Source organism: Mus caroli, chromosome 2, assembly GCF_900094665.2.
Source record: "Mus caroli chromosome 2, CAROLI_EIJ_v1.1, whole genome shotgun sequence".
Lineage (NCBI taxonomy): Eukaryota > Metazoa > Chordata > Mammalia > Rodentia > Muridae > Mus > Mus caroli.
Window position 1 is genome coordinate 1,578,805 of NC_034571.1, and position 24,409 is coordinate 1,603,213.

The following is a 24,409-nucleotide window of genomic DNA, read 5'->3' on the forward strand; positions in this document are numbered from 1 at the left end:
CCTGCGAACAGAACACGGAGTCTTACACATGCTAGGACACTGCTTGTGTGGGCCTGCGGATAGAACACAGGGTCTTACACATGCTAGGACACTGCTTGTGTGGGCCTGCGGATAGAACACAGGGTCTTACANATGCTAGGACACTGCTTGTGTGGGCCTGCGGATAGAACACAGGGTCTTACACATGCTGGGACACTGCTTGTGTGGGCCTGCAGATAGACATGGGGTCTTACACATGCTGGGACACTGCTTGTGTGGGCCTGCGGATAGAACACAGGGTCTTACACATGCTGGGACACTGCTTTGCTACTCAGCACCAGCTCCTGCACTGTGTTATTTTAAAAAGGCAGCAGGGGAGGATGAAAAGAGAAAGTCTTAAGAGTGAGGAAGGTCAGGGGTCTGTAGAATCAGAATTATCATGCGCTAGTGCATAGAGGATGCTGTCACCGCAGACTGGACATCACTGCAGAAGCAGTTCCCTTTAGCGCTGGTAGAAGCTGCCTGGCTGTGTGCTGTGTTATTGATGCAGCTCTTGCTTGCCCCTCACTTCACTTCCTCATCAGAGAGGCCCAGTCAGTGATGCTGCACAGCCTCACCTTTTTTTTTCCCATCTTTTTTTTTTTTTAATTTCTTTTTTTATTAGATATTTTCTTTATTTACATTTCAAATGCTATCCCAAAACAGCCTCACCTTTTACACAGCTCTTTCTTTCCTCCTGTTCCAATGCTGAATTGCGGAAACTCAAGCTGAAATGGTCACCTTTAAAGCAGCAGGTCTCAACCTGTGGGGCACGACCCCTTGGGAGTCAACTGACCCTTCCCCAGGGCTCTCCCGAGACCATCATAAAATACACATATCTATGATACAATTCATAATAGTGACAAAATTATAGTTATGAACTAGCAATGAAAATAATGTTATGGGTGGGCGTGGGTCACCACAACACAAGCAACTGTGTTAAAGCTGTCAGAGTAATGGAAGGCTGAGAGCCACTGGTTTACAGCAAAATCTGTTTACAATGGCTGACTATTAAAGTTAAAATGGCTGACTGTTAAGGTAAAATGGCCGACTGTTAAGTTGGGAGGAGGGGTACCAATTTTTTTTCTCAAAGCTTAGGGGAAAGAATTGATGCTTTCCTTGATAATATTAATTTTCCATCCAGTAACACTGTATGTTGTTTGGTTTATAAATTACACATGGATATGCAGATCTGTAGTTCCCATAAAGAGTAAGGGGAAAATAAGGTATTTCAGATTCCTTGAAAAGTTAAGACTTTCCTTCCTGGCATTTTCATTTTATGAGATCCTTTGGTAAAAAGAATATGTTTTGATTTTTTTTTCTTACACACAATTCACAGTAACCAGTTCAGGGGCCTGAGGAGCCATTGTGAGACACTGTTGAGACAGTAAGGGACCCTAGTGATCGATGTATGGCAGCTTCTCTCCCTCCCAGTATTACATAGGCAAGCATCAAGTCCACATGCTGGCAGGCTTCCAGGTTAGAGGGACGTTGCTCTTTAAAGGCTCCTCCATAAAAGTAAAAAGTCTGTTCTCCTTAAAATTGGAAAATGATTTATAATGAGCTGAGAAGGGCTAGTTTTGTCCTCTAAAAAATCATAAAGACAGTGCTTAGATTAGTACCTAGGGTTGCTCTGCAAAGCCCTCTTCACTCCACTAAGAGAAAAGAGTATATAGTATGTGTACACACACATACACATACACACACACACACACATACACACACGCACACACACATACACACACATACATACACACACACATACATACACACACACATACACACACACATACACACACACATACACACACACACACATACACACACATACTCACACACATACACACATACATACACACACATACACACACATACTCACACACATATATGAGTATATAGTAAGTGTAGTCCTCCCACATCAATAATTTGGGGGTAACATGTTCTACTCACCAATATACAAGAGTGATGGATTTATCTTAGAAATGGGTACTAATATTAAAAGTTACAAAAAATTCCTCCAAATCACTGTTAAAAAATAGATCTTTTCTGATTATTGCTTGCATCATTTCAGTACAGATATACTATGCAAGGGCTGAAAAGAGAGTTCAGTAGTCACAGTGTCTGTCACATAGCATGGAAGCCTGAGTTCAAATCCAGGTGCAGCTTTTGCAACCCCTGCACTAGCGGTTTGAAGTCAGAACAGACGCTGTGGCCAGTTGGTCTAACCAGGTCAGTAGGCTCCAAGTGAGCTAGCTGAGAGATCCTCTCCTTCAAGGAAGACACACACTTGACATCAACCTTTGGCCTTCACACTCACATGCACACTCATGTGATCATACATATACACCAGGCACACTCAGACACACAAATGTTCTGTACAGTTGATCCTTGAGTAATGTATGCTGGAATTATATTTTGTAGAGATTTGCAACATTGGGCAAACCATCAAATAGATGCCACAGCCTAGAAACAGTGGAAAAAATATGTGGAAGTTAGACATGTCATCAATGCATAAAATATGTCTATATATCAATTATTTTTTATCATTATAATTTAATACCAGTTATTTTTATCATTATAATTTACTACCAAAACACATTATTTTAAAAATCAAGATTTATTAGAACTTAGGCACACAAACACTATGTAGACTGTGCATGACGTCATTAAGAGAAATTTAAACATATGTAAATTTTTTAGCTGCCCCCTGTTACCATTGTGGAGAGTTAAAAATCAAAGTGGGATCTTTGACTTCCCTTGGGCCTATGCCCCGCCCACCTCCCACAGTCCCTCACAGGTCGCTTGGATACAGCTGACTGCTCTGTGTTACTTTGGAATGGTTGGTAAGTCTAAAGCTGAGTCACTTTGCTTCCATTGGAGTTTTAATGCTTACTCTTCTCCAGACGTTACCTTTAATTCTTCTGTGGTTTTACCGTGGTAAGCGTTGCTATCTACAAATAATGATGATTGTAGGAGTTAGATTGTATCTAGTGGATGGTAAATTACCTAAATTGGAACAAAACCTTTTACTTGACCTCACCTGCCTGCCAGAGACTTAAGAAGCAGCTGCCCCTGAGACTCCCTTGATGCGTGGCAGCCAACCTGGGGCTGGAGAGGTCCAGCTGCTGAAGCTTTTTGCCAAATGGTCTGTTTTAGTTCACGGACAATGGGGAAATACTGTTCATACGTGGGAGAAACAGAAGAGAGCAGCTTTGTTAAGGGACATACATTAAACTTAAACAGTGAGACGGACACTAGTGAGGGGCTCCTAAGAAGCTAGAAAAGAGGGATGGTCGGTCCTTCATGAAGAAGAGCAACTGCAGACACCTCGGAGCAAGAAAACACTAGCCAATCCCACCCTGCCTCCTGCTTCTCCCCACCCCAGCCGAGTTCTAGAAGTTTCTATGTATCCAGAGCTCATCATTGCTACTAGGTTTTTTAGGGTGTCTTAAGTTTTACTGTGAACTCCCGTAGCATGCAGACCAGCAGCGGTTCTGCAGGAACTCAGAGCTGGACTCTGGTTTTGCTTTTGCTGTTTGAGAAAGTAACCTGAGTGTTTTATCGTGACTTGTCAGAGCCTCACAGTAGACAGGCCTGCCTCGCCAGTACATTGTGTGCCCGAATTCACACAGACCCTGTGACACAACACAGCATGCACCTTCCAAACAGAAGCCTGGATAATTAGATAAAGTCAGACACCCCACATTTAGGTTGTGAAAATTACTGGTACGTTTTCTTCTGACACAGTTTGATGATAATTGTAAGTACTTCAAAATTCATTCAAGATATATTTTTTTCCTTTTCTTTGTAATTAATTCTTGCATGCTTTGGGAGTATATCACTCTTCTCTTTCATGCTTAGGAGAACTTCCAGGGGTGAATTCAATAGTCGGATCCAACTGCTGTACTTGTAACTGCCAGTCAACCTTGCAGGCCATTCTCCAAGAGCTCAAGACCATGAGGAAATTAATGCAGTTTCAAGCAGGTACAAAGATCAGCCCTATATACACATCCTCTGCTGGTGATGTGTAGCTGACATCTTCGCTTGTGTGCATTGTCCTTTTGTCCCACACTCCTCCCACTTTGCTGTCTGTCTTGCTATGCCTTTTCAAGTATCCATTTTCTCGACTCTTTCAACAACCTGTGATTTTTGTCTTATTTTATTTTTTAGTAAATCAAACAAATTTTGTCATTGTCCTTAATACCGCTGTTGGGCACATACGCATGAACTCACCATACTTCATCTCCTGATCTCCTGGTACTTCACAAATGCTAGTTAATTAAATTTTGGAATATCTTATGTGAAAGAGCCCTTCAGGAAATACAGGCTTCCTTGCAGAAGATGCTCAAGGACGAGCACAAATGAGAAGCGGTGAGCCCTGGGCTCTGCCTGTGACTTTCTGCTGGCACTAGGACAGAAATGGTTAGACACACCTCGTGTCTGCTCTGTCCACTTCCTTCACTTGGCTCTTTGTTCTCTTTGTCGTTGGATAAGGGGAACAACCGAGTAAGGCATGTGTGGCTGGGAACTGAACCCCCAGTTTCTCACTTTCTCGCTGGATAACTCCTAAGCTTCCCATCCTTATCTGTGACTGAGTATTAATGTCTGACTCTCAGGGTCGGGTTTTAAAGGTGACAGAGATAGCAACAATAAATGAGACCTATAAGGCAGACTTACTGCGCACCTCTGTTCTTTTATGGGCCCCACAGCACTTGCTAGAAGTTTGGAAGTCGAGGTCTTTGTCTAGTAGCTCATTATCTAATCATCACAATGAATAAGGAACCTGGAATTTTTATTTTGTTACATATGCAAAAATAGCAAGACCCTCTAGACAGCAGAAACTGCTTGGCACTGTTCATGTGTCACAGCAGGCCAGCAGCCCAGGCCTGTGGTGATGGGCCCGCTGACCCTTCACACCGTAGTGTTCAGAGTCATCTCTCAGAAAGTGCGCTCGGTGCCAGCCTCCCAGTAAGATCCTCACATGCGGTGATGGGGTTCTGATATAAAAGGCTTAGTACTTGCACTTACCAGTCACTCACAATCACATTTTTAAAGAAAGCAAAAAGAATTCATTTATGGGAATAATAAGTCCAAGCCAAGGACTAAACTTGGTCTTATCCCAACACAGAAGTGAGCATTTGGTGAATAAGTCGGCAAGCTCTTGACTCGCCTTGTCCCACCACAATAATCAGTGTTCTTGCTAATTGTCAAAGGCAGGATCTCCTATGCACAGGCCCCAGAAAGAAAGGTTACCTCATTCTTATTGGTGTTCTCACAGAGGGAGATATGCATATGATTTATTTTGTTATTTAAGCTCCTTACTACTGAAATGGCAATCTAGGGATTGCACTCATGCAGACCCTTGACTGGAGCCTTTTAGAATCTATTAAGTAAATGCTACCTTGTCACCGTGTTTTCTCTCCTGAACCTTTGCAGATTAGCGAGGCAAGTGATTCTGGAGCTATGAGGAATAAAGAAAGGATAAACCGAATAAATGACTCTCCTTTAATTTTCTTAAACTTTAAAAAAAAAATCATGTTGTGTGGGCAGATTTACTTAAGGGTTATCGCCCATGAGATTTAGGATTTAAATTCTGTTTTGAAAGCTTTACCCTTATTTTTACAGGAGGACTTAGACCAAACAGTGAGAGCTGAGTGCAGGAAAATGGGGCTCTTTCAAGACTTGCAGGAGAAGCAAGACTTGATAGCCCTCTGTCTGGACACCAAAAGCATCGGAAAGAGTGAGCTTAGAAAGGGCTTGGGCCTGGGGGATGCAGCTTAGCTGCTCCTGATCATGGCTGCCAGAGTCTATTTGGCCCTGGGGACGAGAATCAAAATGCATATATGGCTGTATGTTGGAATCTCTGGAGAAACCTTGTAACAATATTGGTGCCCTGGCCCTACCCTTCGATATTCTGACCCACTGAGTCCAGGACAAATTATTAAGAATTGGGGTAATTTTCAAAATGCTACACTGATTCTAAAGTGTAGCTGAGAGCTAGAACTAGTGTCACTAATTAGCACGTGCATAGTCAGAAAGGCCACTATCCAGGGAGTTGCTTCCTGAACTTAGACACTGCCTTCTAGTGCAAGGATAAAAACATATTTGAATCAGTATCAATATTCTTGTTTTTTGGACTCATAGGAAATAAGAGGAAGCAGTCCATGTTGATGTGCATTTAAGGACTTAATTTTCATGTGGCCTGTATTCATAGGTTTCTTTCTGTTTAGAAAAAAAGGCAGGCATTTCTAGAGTTCTTATTTAGGGAGCCATGTTGAGAGAGTTGGTGCAACCCATATTCTCCTGTGTCCCGTCCATCAGTGGTTGATAAATGCTCCTACTTGGGGCATGCCTATGAAAGGCAAACTTGCCATCTCAGGTTCCTTAAGTACATGTTCTGCATGAGTACCTGGTCATTGTACTATTTGTAGATTTGCTATTTCACTCGACTCATTCAGAACAAGTGACGTCTAGAGAAGCAGGCAGCCTGACTTGACACCGGGGAACGCAGTGTGCAGAGAACACTTGACGAGGAAGGATGACTGATGAGGCTTTTCCATGTCCTTACCCACCCAGCCCTGTTCTAGACAGAATTCTTCCAAACTGTTTCTTTCAACCAGTCTTGCCCAGATCATCATCATCCTGTCCTTGTAGGCTGATCAGCTGAACTCCAGTGACATTAGGGCTTTTGCTAGGATGGGCTTACCAGAGAGCATGAGCATCTATCCTTAGATTTATGTTCTGGGGTTCTCCTTCAAACCTGCCACATGACCATGAAGCCATAGCTCTTAACCGTTTCCTTCCATCGAAGTCAGGCTGCTGTACTGGTCTGATGATCCAGTACATTCAGAGCTGTTTCTCCTGGTGAGAAACACTTTGCTGTTAGGACTTTAAGGTGCTGAGTGAGATATATCTACCTGTTCTTGATCCTGAGGGAGCCAAGCCTCAGAGTCAGCTTGTATATCGCAGAGACAGGCCAGGGTAGGTTTTCCTCAGACACAAGTGCCTGTACCATATTTGTGTTTATTGTCCACAGTTGGAACTCAAAACAGACAACAACCCCCAATTTCCCTTATGTGCTCCCAGCGAACCGCTGTCTCACGCAAGAGAAATAAAAAGAAAAAAGTGCTTCCGAAGACTGTGCAACCTGTGACGACTGTGGAACCAAAGCCCAGTCCCTTGGAAACTGAGAAGAAGCCAGCAGTCTCGGCCACAAGGCCACCAGGTCTCCAAGCTGCAGAGCGCACCTCTACTGAGGAGAACCACGTCCTGGGATTTGGCATTGTTCTGGAATCGCCATCCTCAGATGTAAGTTGATATGTTCTGGCTGCCAACCTGGTTGATAGAAGTTTCAGGAACCTTGTAGTATTAAGACTTTTTCCACCTAACTAGTTCTGCCCCAAACAAGAAGAGAGGCATGCATGTGGGAAAGAGGAGGAGACTAGTAAGAACCGGAAAAATGTGAGCCTTCCTTGTTCACAGACATCCCACTTCTTATCTCAGAAAGGAGAGGGGTGTGTTGTAAATAATCTGCTCGCTAATTTCTCTACGATTTTTAATTTCCAAGTGGCAGTTTTCAATTTCCTCAATGTAGAAAACTAAGAGAACATAATTAAATCCTTTGTAGACAGGCATAAATGAACAGAAGCATACAGATAAGGTCATACCTTTGTGGAAACACAAACTAAAAATAAGAAAGGAGCAGCGGTGCTAATTCTGTTTTATAGATGCAAGCCACACTGCTAATTAGGCGGCGGTGCCATGCCATTTACTCCGTGTAATGATAGGTTAACACTCTGCAAAGGTTTGCTATTTTAATATCACGGCCTGAACGATGTTGCAGTCTGGGACGGTAGATTGCATCCGAGATATCCATCTGACATGCTGTTTTATATTCATGGGCCCATAAATGAATTTCTGTCATAATGTGCTGAATTTGCAGCTGCATACTCTATTTACAATATCTTTATCTAGGGTACCTTTACATTGTGAATCCCAACTTGTTGTCAGAGTTCTTAAAATAAACAGGAAAAAGTGATGAATTGTTCCCAGATTGCATAGGGTGAGGCTCCTGCCGAGCGCTCCCACAGACTCCTATAGGATTGGAGTTTCTCCCTGCCTCCTGAACTTTAAATAGGAAACAAATTGCTGATTTCTGTAAGTATCGTGAGAGGAAGGCAGTTTGCTAGCATTTATCTACGTTTGGGCTTTTAATGAAAAGAATCATCTCACTATGTTTTCAATCTAGAAAATTCTTTGCACTTCACCAAACCCTTACTGTTTTAATGGTACGTGTGTGCTAAAGCCATTAAACTCTTCTAAACTAATATTTAATTTACGAAGTCCTTTTGGTAGTGAAGTTTGGTTGTGTGACCAGCTCCCTTGTTTGATTGTATTGTGTTATCACAACAGCTAAAGCCTGGTTCAAGCCCTAGGTGAATCATATATTTGAAAACAGATAAATTATTCTATAATAATTACAAATTAAACTGTCATGTTTTCCTTAAATTTCTTAAAATTCTTTTCTGCTAGGCATTGGTATATTAGAACAGACTGTAGATCATCTGCTGCGTAGATGTGTCTAGTGCCACTAATAACTGAATTTTCCCCTTTTATTGTTAAGATTCAAGTGTATTTTATCAATAAATTGGAGGTGTGGTAAAGACCCTGTGTATATTTGCAAAATAGAATAGAATTTTTATTAGTTTTACCAACATCAGTATTTATTTATGTAATACATACAAACAGTTTACATTTTATTCATGGCTGGCTCTGGTACTTCTTACCAAAAATGATCATTAAACGATAGCATGATTGTAAAGAAAGGATGGGAAAGCTGTGGGCATGTCATCTTTACAGTACCCATTACACCACCATTTAATTTACCTCTTCAGTACATGAGTGAGCTGAGAACCTCACACAGAGAACTTAACAATGAGTCCCAGGACGAGCTGCAAAAATGCTTTCCATGGGCTATGCTCATAGGTGTCTATCAGGCTGGCCGGAGCAGTTCCTGGGACGAGGAGTGGGCTTGACTCCAGAAAAATGGACTCTCTCTGCTCAAGGGACCTCCAACTTAGGTCCCTTTCTAATCTTCTAGTATTTCTTAGCTATGAGCCTATAAAATGTTTAATGGAAGTCTATAGGGAATAATTCTTCTAATTTTTATAGCAATTTTCCTATAAAACAAGTTGGAGAAAACACAGGGAGATAGGAGTTTTGCATTAGAAAATGGCCTCTGAGTCGGGCGTGGTGGCGCACGCCTTTAATCCCAGCACTCGGGAGGCAGAGGCAGGCAGATTTCTGAGTTCGAGGCCAGCCCGGTCTACAAAGTGAGTTCCAGGACAGCTAGGGCTACACAGAGAAACCCTGTTTCCAAAAAAAGAAAGAAAGAAAGAAAGAAAGAAAGAAAGAAAGAAAGAAAGAAAGAAAGAAAGAAAGAAAGAAAGAAAGAAAGAAAGAAAATAGCCTCTGAAAAGTCTGCAGTTTTCAGAGGCCTTCAGTGGTAGTGTTGGGCAGTTTGTCCGTTGTTTCTCAAATAGCTGAGTGGCTTTGGGGAAAAGCAGGATGCTTCCAGGAGAGAAAACCTGATGCTGCACGTGAGGTACAGTCCATCTTCGTCTGGGGGCACAGAGGAGCCGCTGGTGTAGGGTTCACGCAGAGGAACAAATCTGCCTGTGTGAGGGTGGTGCCTGGAGTCCGTTATGAATGACAGACAGATGAAGAGGAAGAAGCTAGATCAATGGTTCTCAACTTGTGGGTCGAGACCCCTTTGGGAGTCAGCTGTGCCTTTCACAGGAGTCGCATATCAGAGCTCCTGCATATCAGATATTCACGTTAGGATTTACAATAGTAGCAAAATCATAGTTATGAAGTAGCAACAAAAATACTTTTATGGTTGAGAGTCATCACAGCAATCAGGAGCTGTATTGTAGGGTCCCGGCCTTAGGAGGGCTGAGAAGGGAGGTCCTTGAGGACAGGCGGCTTGCTGAAGGCAGAGCTCAGGCCTGGGTTCGGCTTTGGGAAGGAGGTGGGTGATGAGCTCTTACCAGCAACTTGACTCCAGGTGGGACTTCCTGTTCTACACAGGAAAGAAGTGAGTTCAGCGCCCTCCACCGGCCCTTAGACCTTGTCAGCTAAGGAGGAAGAGTGGCAAGCACCACCCCTCTGCTAAAACAACAAACCTGTGGATGATCCTTAAAGATTCGCAGTGTATTAAGTTACTCTGTTATATTAACTTGTCATGTCACACAAATGCAATTGTGTGTATTCACAGAGAAAAACCAAATGTAACAGCCCATGTGGCCCTGGAGATCACTGTAGCTAAGTCTTCTGAATGACGACTATCCCTCCTTCATCACAGGAATGCACCGTGCTCTAACCAGACCCACTGAAATATCAACACATTAAATGATATATCATATATGGGAAGTCCTACTGCAGTGTTTTACATATAAAAGGTCCTTAATAAGTGTAATTTACTTAATCTACAAATGATAAAATATCAGCTCCTGCAGGAAGACACCTTGTACAAAATCATCTTGAAAATATTGGGTCTCCATTTGGCTTCAGCCATAGCCCCTCCTCGGTGCATCTCCTCTCTGCCCACACACTCTCAGGGCTCTAATCCAATCTGAGCAATTCTCCTTTATGGAAACTTCTTGGGTTTTTGGTTTTTGGTTTGGTTTTTTTTGTTGTTGTTGTTTTGTTTTTGTTTTTTTACTGAATTACTTCCATGATTTTGTATCCTTCTACCCCGGCTGCTCAAGAGCAGGGTTCTCTATTATAAAAGTCGTAATACTCATGGGACGTCCTGGGTGAAACAACTCGCCTCCATTTAATCTTGCCGTTGTCCTCTTAAAGAGAGTCTGCACAAGTTGTCAGGGTCAGATGAGGTTGAACTAATTCTCTACTCCGATCCTGTCATCTGCCCCTGTTCACTGTGGAAAAGCCTCTGGATGCCCATTCTTTGGTTTTTTAATTTTTATTGTTTTATATGTATAGGTATTTTGCCCTTGTGCATGTGTGGGCACCATGTGTCTGTCTGGTGCCCATGGTGGCCAGAAGGAAGTGTTGGACTCCTTGGAGTTACAGATGGTTGTGAACCACCTGTGGGTGCTGTGAGGCGAAGCTTTCAGGCTTCTAGAAAAGCATCCTTTACCACAGAGCCATCGCTCCAGCCCTCAAGCACATTTCTTGGTCGTGATAAGCACTCAGTAATTCTTTATGACTGACCATTACGTGAAAGGGAACCAGATGGTTAGACTGTGATTCTTTCATTCTGTTTACTCAGCGTTTTCTTGGGGGACAGCAAGTGGCTAAAAGAGCAGGCCACTAGCTTAGGATCTCAGTTGTGTGACCCTGAGCAAGTGAACCCTGTTCCTCACTCAGCTTCCTCCCTATAAATGGGAATAATCGTGCTTTCCTCACAGAGCTGGCCTCCTGGAAGAATTAATGAAGCCTTCTATGGTAAGCACTTAGAACAGTGCCTGGCACATTTTAAGCACTCGATAAATATTGGTTCTTTTTTTTTTTTTTAAACCTTACCATTCCTAACTAAGTGCCTTCAGAGGGACCAATGTAAATATGGCTAAGTAAACTTAGCTGTCTGTATGATGGTCAGATGCACGTGAACAAACAGCACTTTTGAGGGGGAAATAGCTAAGGGGTGTGGGGGCTCGCATTTGGAACATGATTATTCGACCCCTTTTAAGTTAACACTTAAATAAAATTCAGACCTAAATTACACAGAAGCAAAAGCAGAAACCCAAAGCCAATTCTGAAATGCAAATACGTGATTTAATCCTTTATGACCTCACAACACAATGCTCTATGAGACAAAGCAGCTGCCCACTTCTTGTGCTCACGGCTGTTGGACGCTGGGTCTGTCCATCACTTTCTTAGGGCGGGTAGCACCTGAACTGCCTACTTTTATGTCTGTTAATGGTTGACTTCTGTTTTGTCTTGTTTGCTTTGCTTTATTGAACTACTCAGATAAGGTTTAAAAACCTATTTCATAATTTTTAATCATAGAAAATGTTTCTATTCGATGGAGTTATTATAAATACTCTCCAGTAATTCCAGATGGCAAAAATTTTAAGTTAACAGAAGACAAATGATGAATATTCATCAATTTAAGATAATTTTGTTAATCCTGATTTTGTATGCTTCTTAAATAATTTTAAAGGCATTGGTGCCTTCAACAAAAATAGCTTTTCAATTCAGAGTGCTTTCCTGATAACATCTTATCTCAATAGATAAAATGTTCTGCTAGGATCAATTAAGGTAAACCATGGAAACCATTTTCCATTCACTCATTGACATTGAGGCAGATGTGCCTGAGAGCCTCGGTTTCTGTGGGAGACTGCTTGGGTCCAAATCCTCACCTCGTTATGTTAGTTGGATGATCTTTTAACAAGTTACCTAACCTTCCTGGTCCTTGGCTTTGCACGTGAAACCTTGGAGTAAAGATGGTAGCCACTTCATGGGATGAGCAAACTGATGCACTCTGTGTTTCCCTAGAGCCTAGGATATAATAAGCAACAAATAAATATCAATTATAGCATTATATTCCAGGGTGCTCTAAAGGGAACGTAATAGTCTTTGCTCTTTAAGGAACACATGGGAAGAGTTTGCAGACAGTACTTGCAAGCCACAGAGCACACAGAATGTCTCCAGAAAACTGGGAAGATTGGAGCTTCTGTACCTGGAAGGTCAGAGACAAGCGTCTCACCATGGACGTCTTCTCAGAGGAGCAATTTCCATGGAGTTAGGGGAGAAGAAGCTAGACTGTGGTGTTAAAATCTTCCATATTGTCCATTTAGCTCAGTCATCTTTAGCATAAATCAGGCCTTAATGTTCAGAACCACGATTTATTGCCTGAGAAGGAAAAGGCTAACTACAGCTCTGAAAGGCTAGAATCTCTCACTATGCAAATGCATGAGGAAACTTGTGAGAGACTAAATTGTACTGTCTTTTCTAAGATCTTAATTCTACCAAATTTTATCAAAGAAACATAAAAGAAGTAGAACTTTAACGATTTTTAAAATCCTAGTCAATATTAAATATATGCTGTGACCATTACACTTGCTTTTTCCTAGAGATTTTGTTAAGCACATTTAATATCGGTCTAGATAGGGTGCAGCCAACCAGCAGCATCTGTTCTATCAACACTGGGATTCTCAGTTCAGCTACATCCTTAGGCCACACCTGTGCTGAGCTGACTAACAGAACAGAGTCAGCCAGAGTATAACCGTCCCCCAGTCTCAGCTGATCATTGGCCAAGTGCCTTGAGGTACCATTAAAAAATGGTGATAGTAAATTTACTGGGTGCAGATTTTATTTGTAGAAAAAATGTTAATTTTTCTTATAAAAAAGATAACATTTATGAGCAAACCAAAATATGTTACGTGTTTTGTGTGTTTAAGACTTTTTTCTTTTGGGCAGTGGTAACACATACCTTTAGTCCCAGCACTTGGGAGGCAGAGGCAGGCGGATCTCTCTTTGAGGCCAGTTTGAAGCCAGCCTGGTCTACAGATTGAGTTCCAGGACAGTCAAGGCTACACAAAAAAACCTTGTCTCAAAATTCTAATAATAATTATAGTAATAATAATTAACAAATAAAATAATTTTTCTCTCATGAACTGAAACTCATTTTTCTTGAAATAGATCAAATATTTAGTAGTCTAAATAAATAGGACAGAGGCTCATTATATATTGTAGTGTTGCAATATATAATGTTACATTTTGCAGGGGCAGAAAATCCATCTTCCTCAGCAAAGCCCACTTGCTCATCTCTAGTTTTCTTTAAGGTTCCATCCTGAGCCGTTCTGAGACTTGACCAGCTGGCCCAGCTCCCTGGTCCTCACTCATATCACCTGAGACAGATAGTCTTGTGCATGTGTTAGTGAATGTGAGTCCTGCACAACACAGAGCTGGGAAGGCCATTGTGTATCATTTATTAATAATAACAGTTGAAAATCTGGGGCTAATAGCCAATCAAAAGCATCTATGCACGTCTCTCCTCTTAACCAATGCTGTGTCTGTAGCCTGTTAAGTGTCTTACTATAATGCTGTACTATTACTATCATATATAAAATAGCCTGTATCAGAGGTGCTCCCTGAGCGACTCATTATGTGATCTCTTTAAGTGTTTTATGATATGTTCATAGGAACTTGTGGGTGGCAGGGGACAGGGAAGTGTCTTTTTCATTTATCTTGTTGTAAAATCTATTACCTAAACTACTTCTAAGCGAAAGGAACACCACACCGGAAATGCAAAGAAACAGCATAGTCAGTGCAGCTGTCCTTGGTCCAGGGACATTTTCAAGAGCCATTAGGACTCAGCAGTGTTTGCTCCCAGAGCATCACCAGTAGAAGATGAAATCACACTGCTTAAGGCATTCCCACTGCTGATACGTTATACTCAGTGACCAGGGTGCCTAAAGGGGGCGGAATACTGCCCAGTGGGACTTCATGGTGAGCCTACAAAGAATAACTGTCAACATTGTAAGTTGTGCCCATCATTTGGACGTCATCATTTCAACATCTTTCAGCAACAGTGGATGTGCAGATTAGTTTATTCTCTGTCTTGGCTTGAGCATCAAATAACGAATCTCTCAAGGAAAGCCTAGAGTATTTTTTACGTTGCTTATGTAGAAAAGTATTTTTATAACTGTTATCAATAAGCAGATCTCATTTAAACCTCAGCCAATAAACAAACAAGCAAAAAGATAATGGTTCTACAACTAGAGAAAGTGTTTTAACCTGATTTTAAATATACATGCAGAGTTGTGGTTCATTATACAGCAATAATGTACTATGGTTATGCTTATAAAGTAGATGGCAAGATTTCATAGTGAAAACAAGATAATTAGTATCATGGTTTCTTTTTTTTTCCCCGTGTTTTAGAGCATAAAGTTAGCCCTCCCCCACCTCCCTTCCTTTTTCTTAAAAAGAATTGGTGCATTGTGGCGCCTTTAACCATGCTTTAGTGGCCTGTTGTTACCTGCTAACAAGTCCGAACAGGAGTCAGGGAAGAAGATGGGGGAGGGGCTGTAACTCAGCCACCTTTGCAATTATGTTGCTGTCTGTTGCAACTATTGACCCTGCAGTGGCAGATAGCAACAGCTTCCGCTACAGATGGCCCCTCTGCAGCCACGCACCATATGCTTACGTACCATAAGAGGTCTTGGTGCTACAGAAACCTCCAGGTGTCTACTCTTAGACATCATAGCAGGTGCCACAAATAATAACCATACTGTGGTGGTCTCCTAACTCTTATCTTCAGGGCCCTGTTAGAGTGCCATCCCATCTTTTTCCCTTCTCTTTCCCAGCCTGCCTTTTCTTGGTCCCTTTCCTCCACATCCCGGGCAGCCAGTCCTGCCTGACATTAGCACTAACAGCCCTTGCTCAGAGCCCCTCGGGTAGTGTTCCTCTTACCATGTAGTGTGTGTGGTGGGGGTGTTTATGTCCACCATAGCTACAGAGCCAGCCTTGACTCCCTCTCCACAGAAGGCACTTGGTGAGTAGGTACTGAGTCAGGTGCTCATCTCGGCCTGGAGCCCGCAAACCATCATTCTAAGACACTGCTGTGTACCTGGCCACAGCATGAGTGAGACTCAGGAGGCCACTTCCTCTGCAGAGCAAAAGGGAAACTCGGACCTGGTCACTGAGTTCCTATGTAGCATTTTGTTTATTCTAGTACATATGCTGACTGGATTCTTGGCACGCTAGATATAAAAGCTATGTATCCCAGCTAGATAAATGCAGTACAAAATGTGCTGTAAACATATTTCATAGAAAGTAATCTGCAGACATTAAGAAGGGGGTGGCTAGTTCAGCCCTGTGTTCTATTCAGGTGAGTGTTTCTGAAGCTAGGGTGCTTCAGGGAAATCCTCCAGGGAAAATGTTTAGAGTCTCAAAAGTCAGATGTCTGAGTTTTAAGCACCCAGAGTTACAGAAATAAACTAAATTGCAGTTCTTTCCCTGTCTTCTCTTATGACTTAAGATCTCCTGTACTACCCTAGATGGTCAGATGACTATAGGATGCACTTGGCTGAGGGTTCTCATGGATTCTACATGATACAGGAACTCCTATGAAAAATCTGAGCTGAGTTCATTTAGAATCAAAGCTCACAGGATGTACAAAACATAAAACCTTCTGTCAGATTTTGATGGTAAAATTCTCTCCATTTCTAACAATTCCACATTGGAGTCCTTAACAAGTGTTTTCTGAGTGCTTGCCGTGTGCCCATGCATGTGCAGGATTAGGTATTCAGTCTCTGGCTCCTGTCAAGCTCCCCTAGACCTTTGACCAGCAAGCAGCAAGATGCAAAAGTCCGGGGGAATCTGACAGCACTGTGTTTTCAGTGATCTTTACCAGGCGCTCAGAAGCCGAATGTTAAATGGCAAAGTGGAGCGGAAGAATGAGGTGACGTTCTGGATAATCCAGTCCAAAATTCCATTTTCAAGGGGCAAGGTCCAAACACCTTCCTTAGCTGTCTGAATGATGTAGGCTATGTACTGAATGTGCTACACTGTATAGTGTGCTGGGCACACAGTAGGACAAACAAAGAGAGTGACTTTATCAGGAGAGACTCTGACCCCCACTCCTCACATCTAAAGGGCTGCATATTTAAGAGCTGCACATAGGACATCTGGGGACAATCTGTGATTGACAGACAGCTTGTAGGAGGAGGACTCTCCTTTGACCAAATCCACCCCCTTCCGTTTCTATTCATTTGCATTATCACCATTTGTAGGTTTTATTGGGGTAACCCATTTCATAGATGATAGAGAGGAGTGGGGACATGTGGGGGTAGTCCTGCATTTGTCAACTTACATGAAGTAAATTATTTGACATTTGCATTATTCTGAAGTCATTTTTTGGTTCAAGGTTTTTAGGCCTTAGTTTCACCATTTACAAAATAAGAGTGTTGCATCTAGGCGAGGCGTGTCTTTTTCCTATAGGATTGTATTACTGTGTAATTATCCAGCCTTCTCCGAACTACTTGTATGTCTAGAAACATGTAAGACTTATTGTTGGAATTATCACATCACCTTTTATGAATTATAAGTGGTTGTTAATTTTATAAATTGCAAAATCTGGTGCCCAGAGCTGAGATGCTGAGACTACATAGACTATATCATATAGCCACTGGTTGGTTGATTGATTGATTGATTGATTGATTTTGATTTTTTTATCTTTGCTCTTATGCCTAAAGTAAAATGTTTCACATCTTGTTTTTAATGAAATATTTCTCTTTTTATTTTTTGGTAGCCAGAAGTGCAACTTGCCGAAGGCTTCGATGTGTTTATGCCCAAATCTCAGCTGGACTCTATACTGTCAAACTACACTCGCTCAGGAAGCCTTCTGTTTAGAAAACTGGTGTGTGCATTTTTTGACGACAAGACTTTGGCTAACTCCTTACCCAACGGAAAGCGGAAAAGAGGGTTCAATGACAACCGGAAAGGACTAGACCAAAACATTGTGGGTGCAATAAAAGGTTGGTCTGCGTCGTTTCATTTTAGGGGTTCTTTGTTGAGTTTTGCCTTCAATCCATCAAGGTACAGGTAAAACAATGCTAAGCTAACTAGATGCAAGTTTAATTTGCTATTAGCAACCTCCCCATGGATGTGACTCTGTAAGTCCCCACCCCAGATATTCTAGGCTACTTACTACTCAATGTGATACCAATGTATTGCTGAACTCATAGCTTTAGAACCAGCTTTGTCTGCTACAGAACCAAAATACTTGGCAAGTGGAGATATATATATATATATATATGTGTGTGTGTGTGTGTCTGTATATATACATACATACATACATATATACACACACACACATGTATATATATATATTCCAAGAACTTTGCCAAACTATGATTTGGGCAAAATTTAAGCTTAAAAATAAGAATAAAAGTGTGGTATTCGTTTTATAAAGTAGCACATCTCTTGGGAAGTTTAGAAACTGTGCCATCAGAACATAGCTGAAGATCTTTTAAATATGAGTGAAGCCACTTACTCTCTCTCCCCACATATCCCCAGCTAACGCAGTCCATTTTGTAGTGTGGCATGCAGTTTTATTTGTCACTTGGAGGGACAGTTTTGGTTCTTCTCCTTTACCTCCTTTGAACACGTGACCATTCCACCATGGCGTGGCAGGTATGTGGATGTGTGTCTTCATCCCTAGCCACTTCCAAATCTTACAGCCTGCTCTTCCCTGTTCTGTATCTGTGTTCAGGACTGTGGTGGCTTTAGAAAGAGAATTATTCAAATGTTGTTATCAAAATGAATTGGAGCTTAGCCTCTGCTCTGAATGTTCTTCCCTGGCTCGGGCTCTACCTTGTCGTGACTGTCAGTGGGGCTGACTCAGAGCTTTCCCTACCTCCTCTTGCTGGCCTTTATCTTGCAGAATGAGTAAATGAATTCAATAATGCTTAAAGGATACTTGGAAATTCACAATTAACTTTACAAAATAATTCAATTTTTAAATGGAGTTAGCAAGTACCAGACACCCTTTGCTCGTGGCCAGAAGGACATTGCCTTCATTAACAGGACATTTCTCATAGTCCATCAGAATTTTTTTTTCACTTAGAGTGACAGTTGAGTTCTATTAAATAAGAAGCACCACAGAGATACCACCGCCTTTGCCATTTATGAAAAGGATGATTCAGCCTGCAGTGACACAAAAAACAAGATTATAGAATTTGAAAGCCAGTCAATAATGTAACTAGGACTCTCTGAAGAGAAGAGGAGCTGTTTCCATCGCCACAGACTGGGCCTTCTCAAACAAGGGGGTCAAGGCTGCTGATGTAGTTCCACAACACACATGCATTGGCTTGATTTTCTTTCTTTTCCAGAACAGTCTATTAACTTTATAAAGGCACTGTGAAATTGGAAAGCTGTAACTTCAGCTGTGTGACATTAGAAGTGCGTCTATGATAGATGGTAATGAAATACATCATTGCAAGTGTCTATAATAGATGGTAATGAAATACATCATTGCAAGTAGACTGGTAATCAGACAAGGGTTCAAAATCTGTTTCAAATAGCAAGAGGCTAGACATCAGACAAGAGTTTAAAAATATACTACACAAGTTAAAAGAAGATATACCTTAATTTTTTCCATGCTTTTAATAAATATAGCAACAAGATCCCTATTCCTAATACAAACTAAAGCAAGTTAATGAAAGAATTCAACATTTCCAGTCTGCCCACAACCTCATTTAAAACCCTGTTCTAGCTTTATTCTGTTGCTGTGACAAAACCACAAATTTAATGATAGACATATTCTGGTTTCTTTCTCTAATTACAAAAATAATTCATCCTGATAAAAGTCTTAATTCCCACTTCAGAGTACCCTGTGCCCTCCTGCCATCTTGATTCAGCTATGAGAACAGCACCTGCCTGCTCTGTAAGACATTTTATTTAGTTAGTTTACAGGATTCCTTATAAGCTCCTTGAAAACATGCTTTGTCTGACATGTTCTTACTACCTGCACCACTTGTAGGAAGTCAGGAGAAGCCACTGCCAAGCATGTTGATCTAGCAATGACTTTTGAGGGCGGCTGGGAAGCTGCAGCTGCTGGCAGAGGCTTTGCCGGAGCTTCCCTCGTGTGCCCTGAGACAGGGCCCCTGAGAAGAGTCCATTGTCATCATGTCCGTGTAACTCCCTCATCATCTTATGTCAGATCATAAGAGAGGACCAGAGAGTGATGTCACATGCAGACTGTTACAAGCTAGCACTTACTCTTTGAGCCCACTGAGCTTGCTCCCAAATCCTTTTCTTTCCCCTAAGAGAAAGAGTTAGAAGCGTCTAGATTGCACTGGCCGGGGTATTCACTCTTCTTTCTGTGGATACCTGCGCTCTGACCCTGCTTGCTCTTAGCTTTATCCCTACTCAGTCACTGAACTCTCGTGGGATGAAGGGAAACATCCCCTTCCTCTACACACTGCTTCTGGAAATGCGTGCTGAGTGAACGAGGAGCAACACTTTTGGTTTTCATCCTGACGTAGGTCTTACTTCACCAGCACAATGGGTTTAGTGCCAAATAGTTTCATACTTCTATAACCAGTTTGGAATGGCAGATGTCAAAATACACTTGTAAATGTCTAATAAAAGCACTCAATAAATTTCCAGTGAAAATATAAAAGTGGAAACCAAAATTTAATATAAATCTCTTAAGACCACACCTCCCAATACATCTCTCTTTGCCATAGTTTTCTCTCAATGGTTCTGAGAACATACGTTTACAAATGAATTTTGGAAGTAGGTATTATTGAAGGTCTTACAGAATAACCATCCCTAGCTTTTCTTCCTATCAGAGATAAGAGGGAAACATATTCTCCTAACTCGGGTCTTTTGCATCTGAGTTATTTGGAGAAGTAGTGAAATGACCTCTTCCCATACCCTATTCCAAGGCTGTCTGGATTGTTGTTGTCATGGCCGAGTATTTAAGAAAGAGTGTGTGTGTGTGTGCATTCTTCCCTACTCTGTCTCATGAAGTAGTGAACCCACTGTGTATGATGTTGAAAAGTCCTATAAACTAAGAACAGAAAAATGGTTCACTTTATAAATTCTCACATGTAAGAAATAGCAGTGAAGGAGCAAAGAGGATTAGATCAATTAAAACACCAGTTGCAGAATGATACAGTCTGTGAAATGCCTGTGAGAGGGAACAGAGAGGCCATGAGATCTCATGTATTGATTTATGTATGTGTTATTTATGTATCCTTGCATCTCTGAAATGAAACCAACTTAACTGCGGTGGCTGGTCATTTTTATGTGTTCTTAGATTCAGTTTGCAAGTGTTTTTAAAAGTTAGATTTATTTATTTTATTTTATGTCCATGAGTGTTTTGCCAGCATGTATGTATATGTAGCACATGTGTGCAGTGTTTGTGAGAGACAGGAGAGGGCACCAGGTCCCCAGGCCTGGGTTTCAGAGCGTGCTCTCGGTAAGTGAGAGCAGGTTGTGCCCTTACTCACTGAGCTTCCTCCAGCTCCAGTTTGCAAGGATCATAGTGAGATTTTTTTCATCTACATTCATCATTGAGATTGGTTTATAGCTTTCTTTTTTATTGTGTCTCTATCTGGTTCATAGTTGGTGTTATGCAGCCTTCATAAAAAGAAGTCCAGACTCAGAGACAGGTTATGCAGGTGATATTTATTGTCTTGAAGAAGCTAGCTTTGACTGTCAATCACTTTTTAAAAATGAACCATGGAAAAAAGTTTATTAGGGGATAATTAACACAGTGTTTTTGTGTGATAATTCTTCCCATGACAATATCTCAAAAGCAAAACATAAGCTTCTTTGCAGAGATGATAGTTTTCACATAATTTTATGCATTCGTAGTGACTTATAGGTAAATGATGAGATTAATGGGTAAGTAAGGTATTGCTAATGACCTTAATTGGGAAAACTCACCTGAGGCTGGGGAGTGTGGCCCCGTGGTAGAGCACATGCTTAGCATATGTGAAGCCCTGCGTTTGATCCCCAGATTGGTAAGAACAAAACAAATGACGATATAAAAACCTTAATATTTTGAGCAGCAGGAAACAACTTAGCTCTTTAACTAGAGATTTGTAAGCAGTGCTGGGCAAAGCTTAGCTGGGACTCGTAACTGACTCTGTAGGCAAAACCTAACACAGAGGTGAGTCCTGCATTTCCTTGCCACCCAGCACGCTGTCCCTCCGAAGGCTGCTGTTGGCTCACCATTGCTTGTTCTGTGTTATGCTCACTGGACCATGCAATTTGACCTAAGAGTTACCTATATGTGATATTGACTGCCTGGAAGCCCTTCAAAAATAGTTGCAACAAAGCATAACTGTAGTTATGCTTTTTAATCTGACTTTATAGTAATTAAGTAAGAAAGTTTTTGCTGTGTAACTGGGCTGGAGTTTTGACACTCCTTGCATTCAGCTGATATCACTGATGTCTGTCAAATGGAAGAGATGGTTGGTTGTTGGCCGTCACTCTACCTCCTTCAGCACAGCTGGCCACTCCTGAGAGATCAGCATTGCCTGTCTAGAGAGCCTTGGGGACTGAGAACTATGGGAGGGACAGCTTGTATATAGTAGTATTGCAAACAGTTTAAAATTGAATGCCCACTATCATTAATCACACTGTCACATACTTTACAGAAAGGACCATCAAAAGCTCCCACTTTATTTCATGACTCTAGACAATTAAGGTCCATATCTGTTGTGTGATAGGACCTCTGTTTCCTACAGTTACTGTAGATAATTCACCTTATGGTGAATTGATTTTTAAAAGGGGGAGGGGAGAAGTAGCTGTTTGGAATATGGGTTAAATATAATCTTCTAGCTAACAATATCATTTTAAAAGCTTATTATTTACTATTATTATTTGACCTCAAAGATTTGAATTTATATAGAAGTGGAGTTTGTATCTGGTTTATTCTTATTTTTTATGGTAATTTCCTGTGTTCCCAGAACTCCATGATACATTGGCTACAATTCGCATATCTCTATGGTGATGGTTTTATTTCTTTATACAAAGGACAGAGGCTATAAGACATTTGAGTAAATTTACTTAGCTTAAACTTACCCAAAGTGGCAGCATTAAAGTGGCCTCTCTGACTTCAAAGTCATTTTCTAGTATGTAGTTTTTATAGAGATGTTTGAAATTAAGCATTTCTCTCTTAAAATTTTGGATTCTTTGTAAAATCTCCTTGGAAGTTGGCTCTGCTGATGGTCTGAGACCAGTTATTATTGATGCAAAGCATATTAAAAGTGAATTTCTAGTTAGACATAGCTCTGCTTCAATTTATTTCCTAGATTCAAGGATAGGTCTTTTCCTGAAGATATTGAAAACTAATTCTATGATGCTGGGGAAGAAAATCAAAGAGTGCTGCCTTCTCCAGTGAAAGAAACACATCTAATACTTTTCTCATTCATAGAACTGAATTTAACAAAAGCGTGAAAGCAAATATTACATAGAGCTTATCTCCCCCAAGTTTTATGTAAATTAAATTCTTGATTAGACATTAGTCAACAAGAGGCGGCGCATGCTTTGCTTCAAGGATCTTTTTGGAAGATGAATAACCAGCTGCTAATTTACCTGATCATTTTTATATATATATAAAATCTGCTTAAAACAGATCACAACTGTATAACAGCCACAGTGTTACATGTAGAAAGCTTGGCTCTTCATCTGGATCATCAGAATGTTTTTTGCAGTTTTTTGGGTTGGTTGATTTATTTTTGTGTGTGGATATTGAGGTTTAAACCTAGGGCTTCATGGCTTCATGCACACTAGGTGAGCATTCAGCCTTCGCCTTGTTTTTGTTTTATTTTCCTACCTTTTTGGGGATCTCAGTGACAAATGAATCATACTGAACTCAACAATGCTATGTAGGCAACCCTGAGTTTTCGGTTCCCTGCAGACTGGATCTCATATTTTGCATCAAGATCATCTAGGAGGTTGGGTCAAAATCTAGATTCTGGGGCTCCATCCTCAGAGATGAATCCCATAGGTGTGAGACAGTCTCAAATCTTGGTCTTTGAGCAGGTGATACTGATTTTGGTTGCTTTCAGCATCCCCAACTCCCTTGGGGAAGATACACCTATGCTCAGAATCAGATAGTCACTTTAGATGTCAGCAGCATGCAGCCATCTACCTGTGAGACTCCAATTTCTGAAGGCTGTTTTCTTTCTCATCTGGAAGAAATGATAACACAGCATTAATCTCAGCAGAGTCCTTCTTATCCCTTCTTTGAACTCAAAGATTTGCTTTTTTTTATTGTGCTTGTTTGTTGTGTTGTTTGATTGTGTTGTTTTGTTTGAGAAAGGGCTTCACTGTACAGCCCTACTGACCTGGAACTACCTGTGTAGACCAGGCTGGCTTCCAGTTTATAGAGATCTGGATGTCTCTGCCTGGTGTTGGGATTCAAGGCATGTGCCACCACTTGGCTTAAAGAGAGTTTTTGTTTAAACCCTGTGTTGTATACTACAAAGTTTCCGTTTTCAGCATCCTTGAAGTGACTCTGTAGGACTAGACTGAACAACATATTCATCTAATTCACTCATATCACCAAGAAGAAAGAAAAGCGTTCCCATATCCAGACTTAGAAATCAGTAAACACATTCCAGTGGTATCCCTTCTGTCTTGACCTCACAGTCTCCATCCTTGGCAGTCTCTTGACCCAGGTTCCCTCTATTCCATGGGGCTTATTCATGGAAGAAGCACTTATTCTGCCAGCTTCTTCACCACGCAGAGTGGTCGGTTCTGTCCATGCTCACACTCTGTAGAAGTTATAAGAACAGGTTCTCTTTATAATAGCCAGAAGCTGGAAAGAACCCAGATGTCCCTCAACAGAGGAATGGATACAGAAATTATGGTACATTTACACAATGGAGTACTACTC

At 41.3% G+C, this 24,409-nt stretch overlaps 1 protein-coding gene across 3 annotated transcripts in view; it reads left to right on the forward strand.

Annotated features, from left to right (window-relative positions):
* The window catches only part of Bend7 (BEN domain containing 7), an 83,193-nt gene that overhangs the window by 26,880 nt on the left and 31,904 nt on the right, over positions 1-24,409 (forward strand). For all 3 annotated transcript variants that reach the window (XM_021152272.2, XM_021152280.2, XM_029474175.1), the window contains exons 4-6: positions 3,880-4,002; positions 7,055-7,326; positions 17,300-17,525. In XM_021152272.2, the coding sequence (XP_021007931.1) occupies positions 3,880-4,002; positions 7,055-7,326; positions 17,300-17,525 (621 nt within the window). The remainder of the gene's footprint in view (positions 1-3,879; positions 4,003-7,054; positions 7,327-17,299; positions 17,526-24,409) is intronic.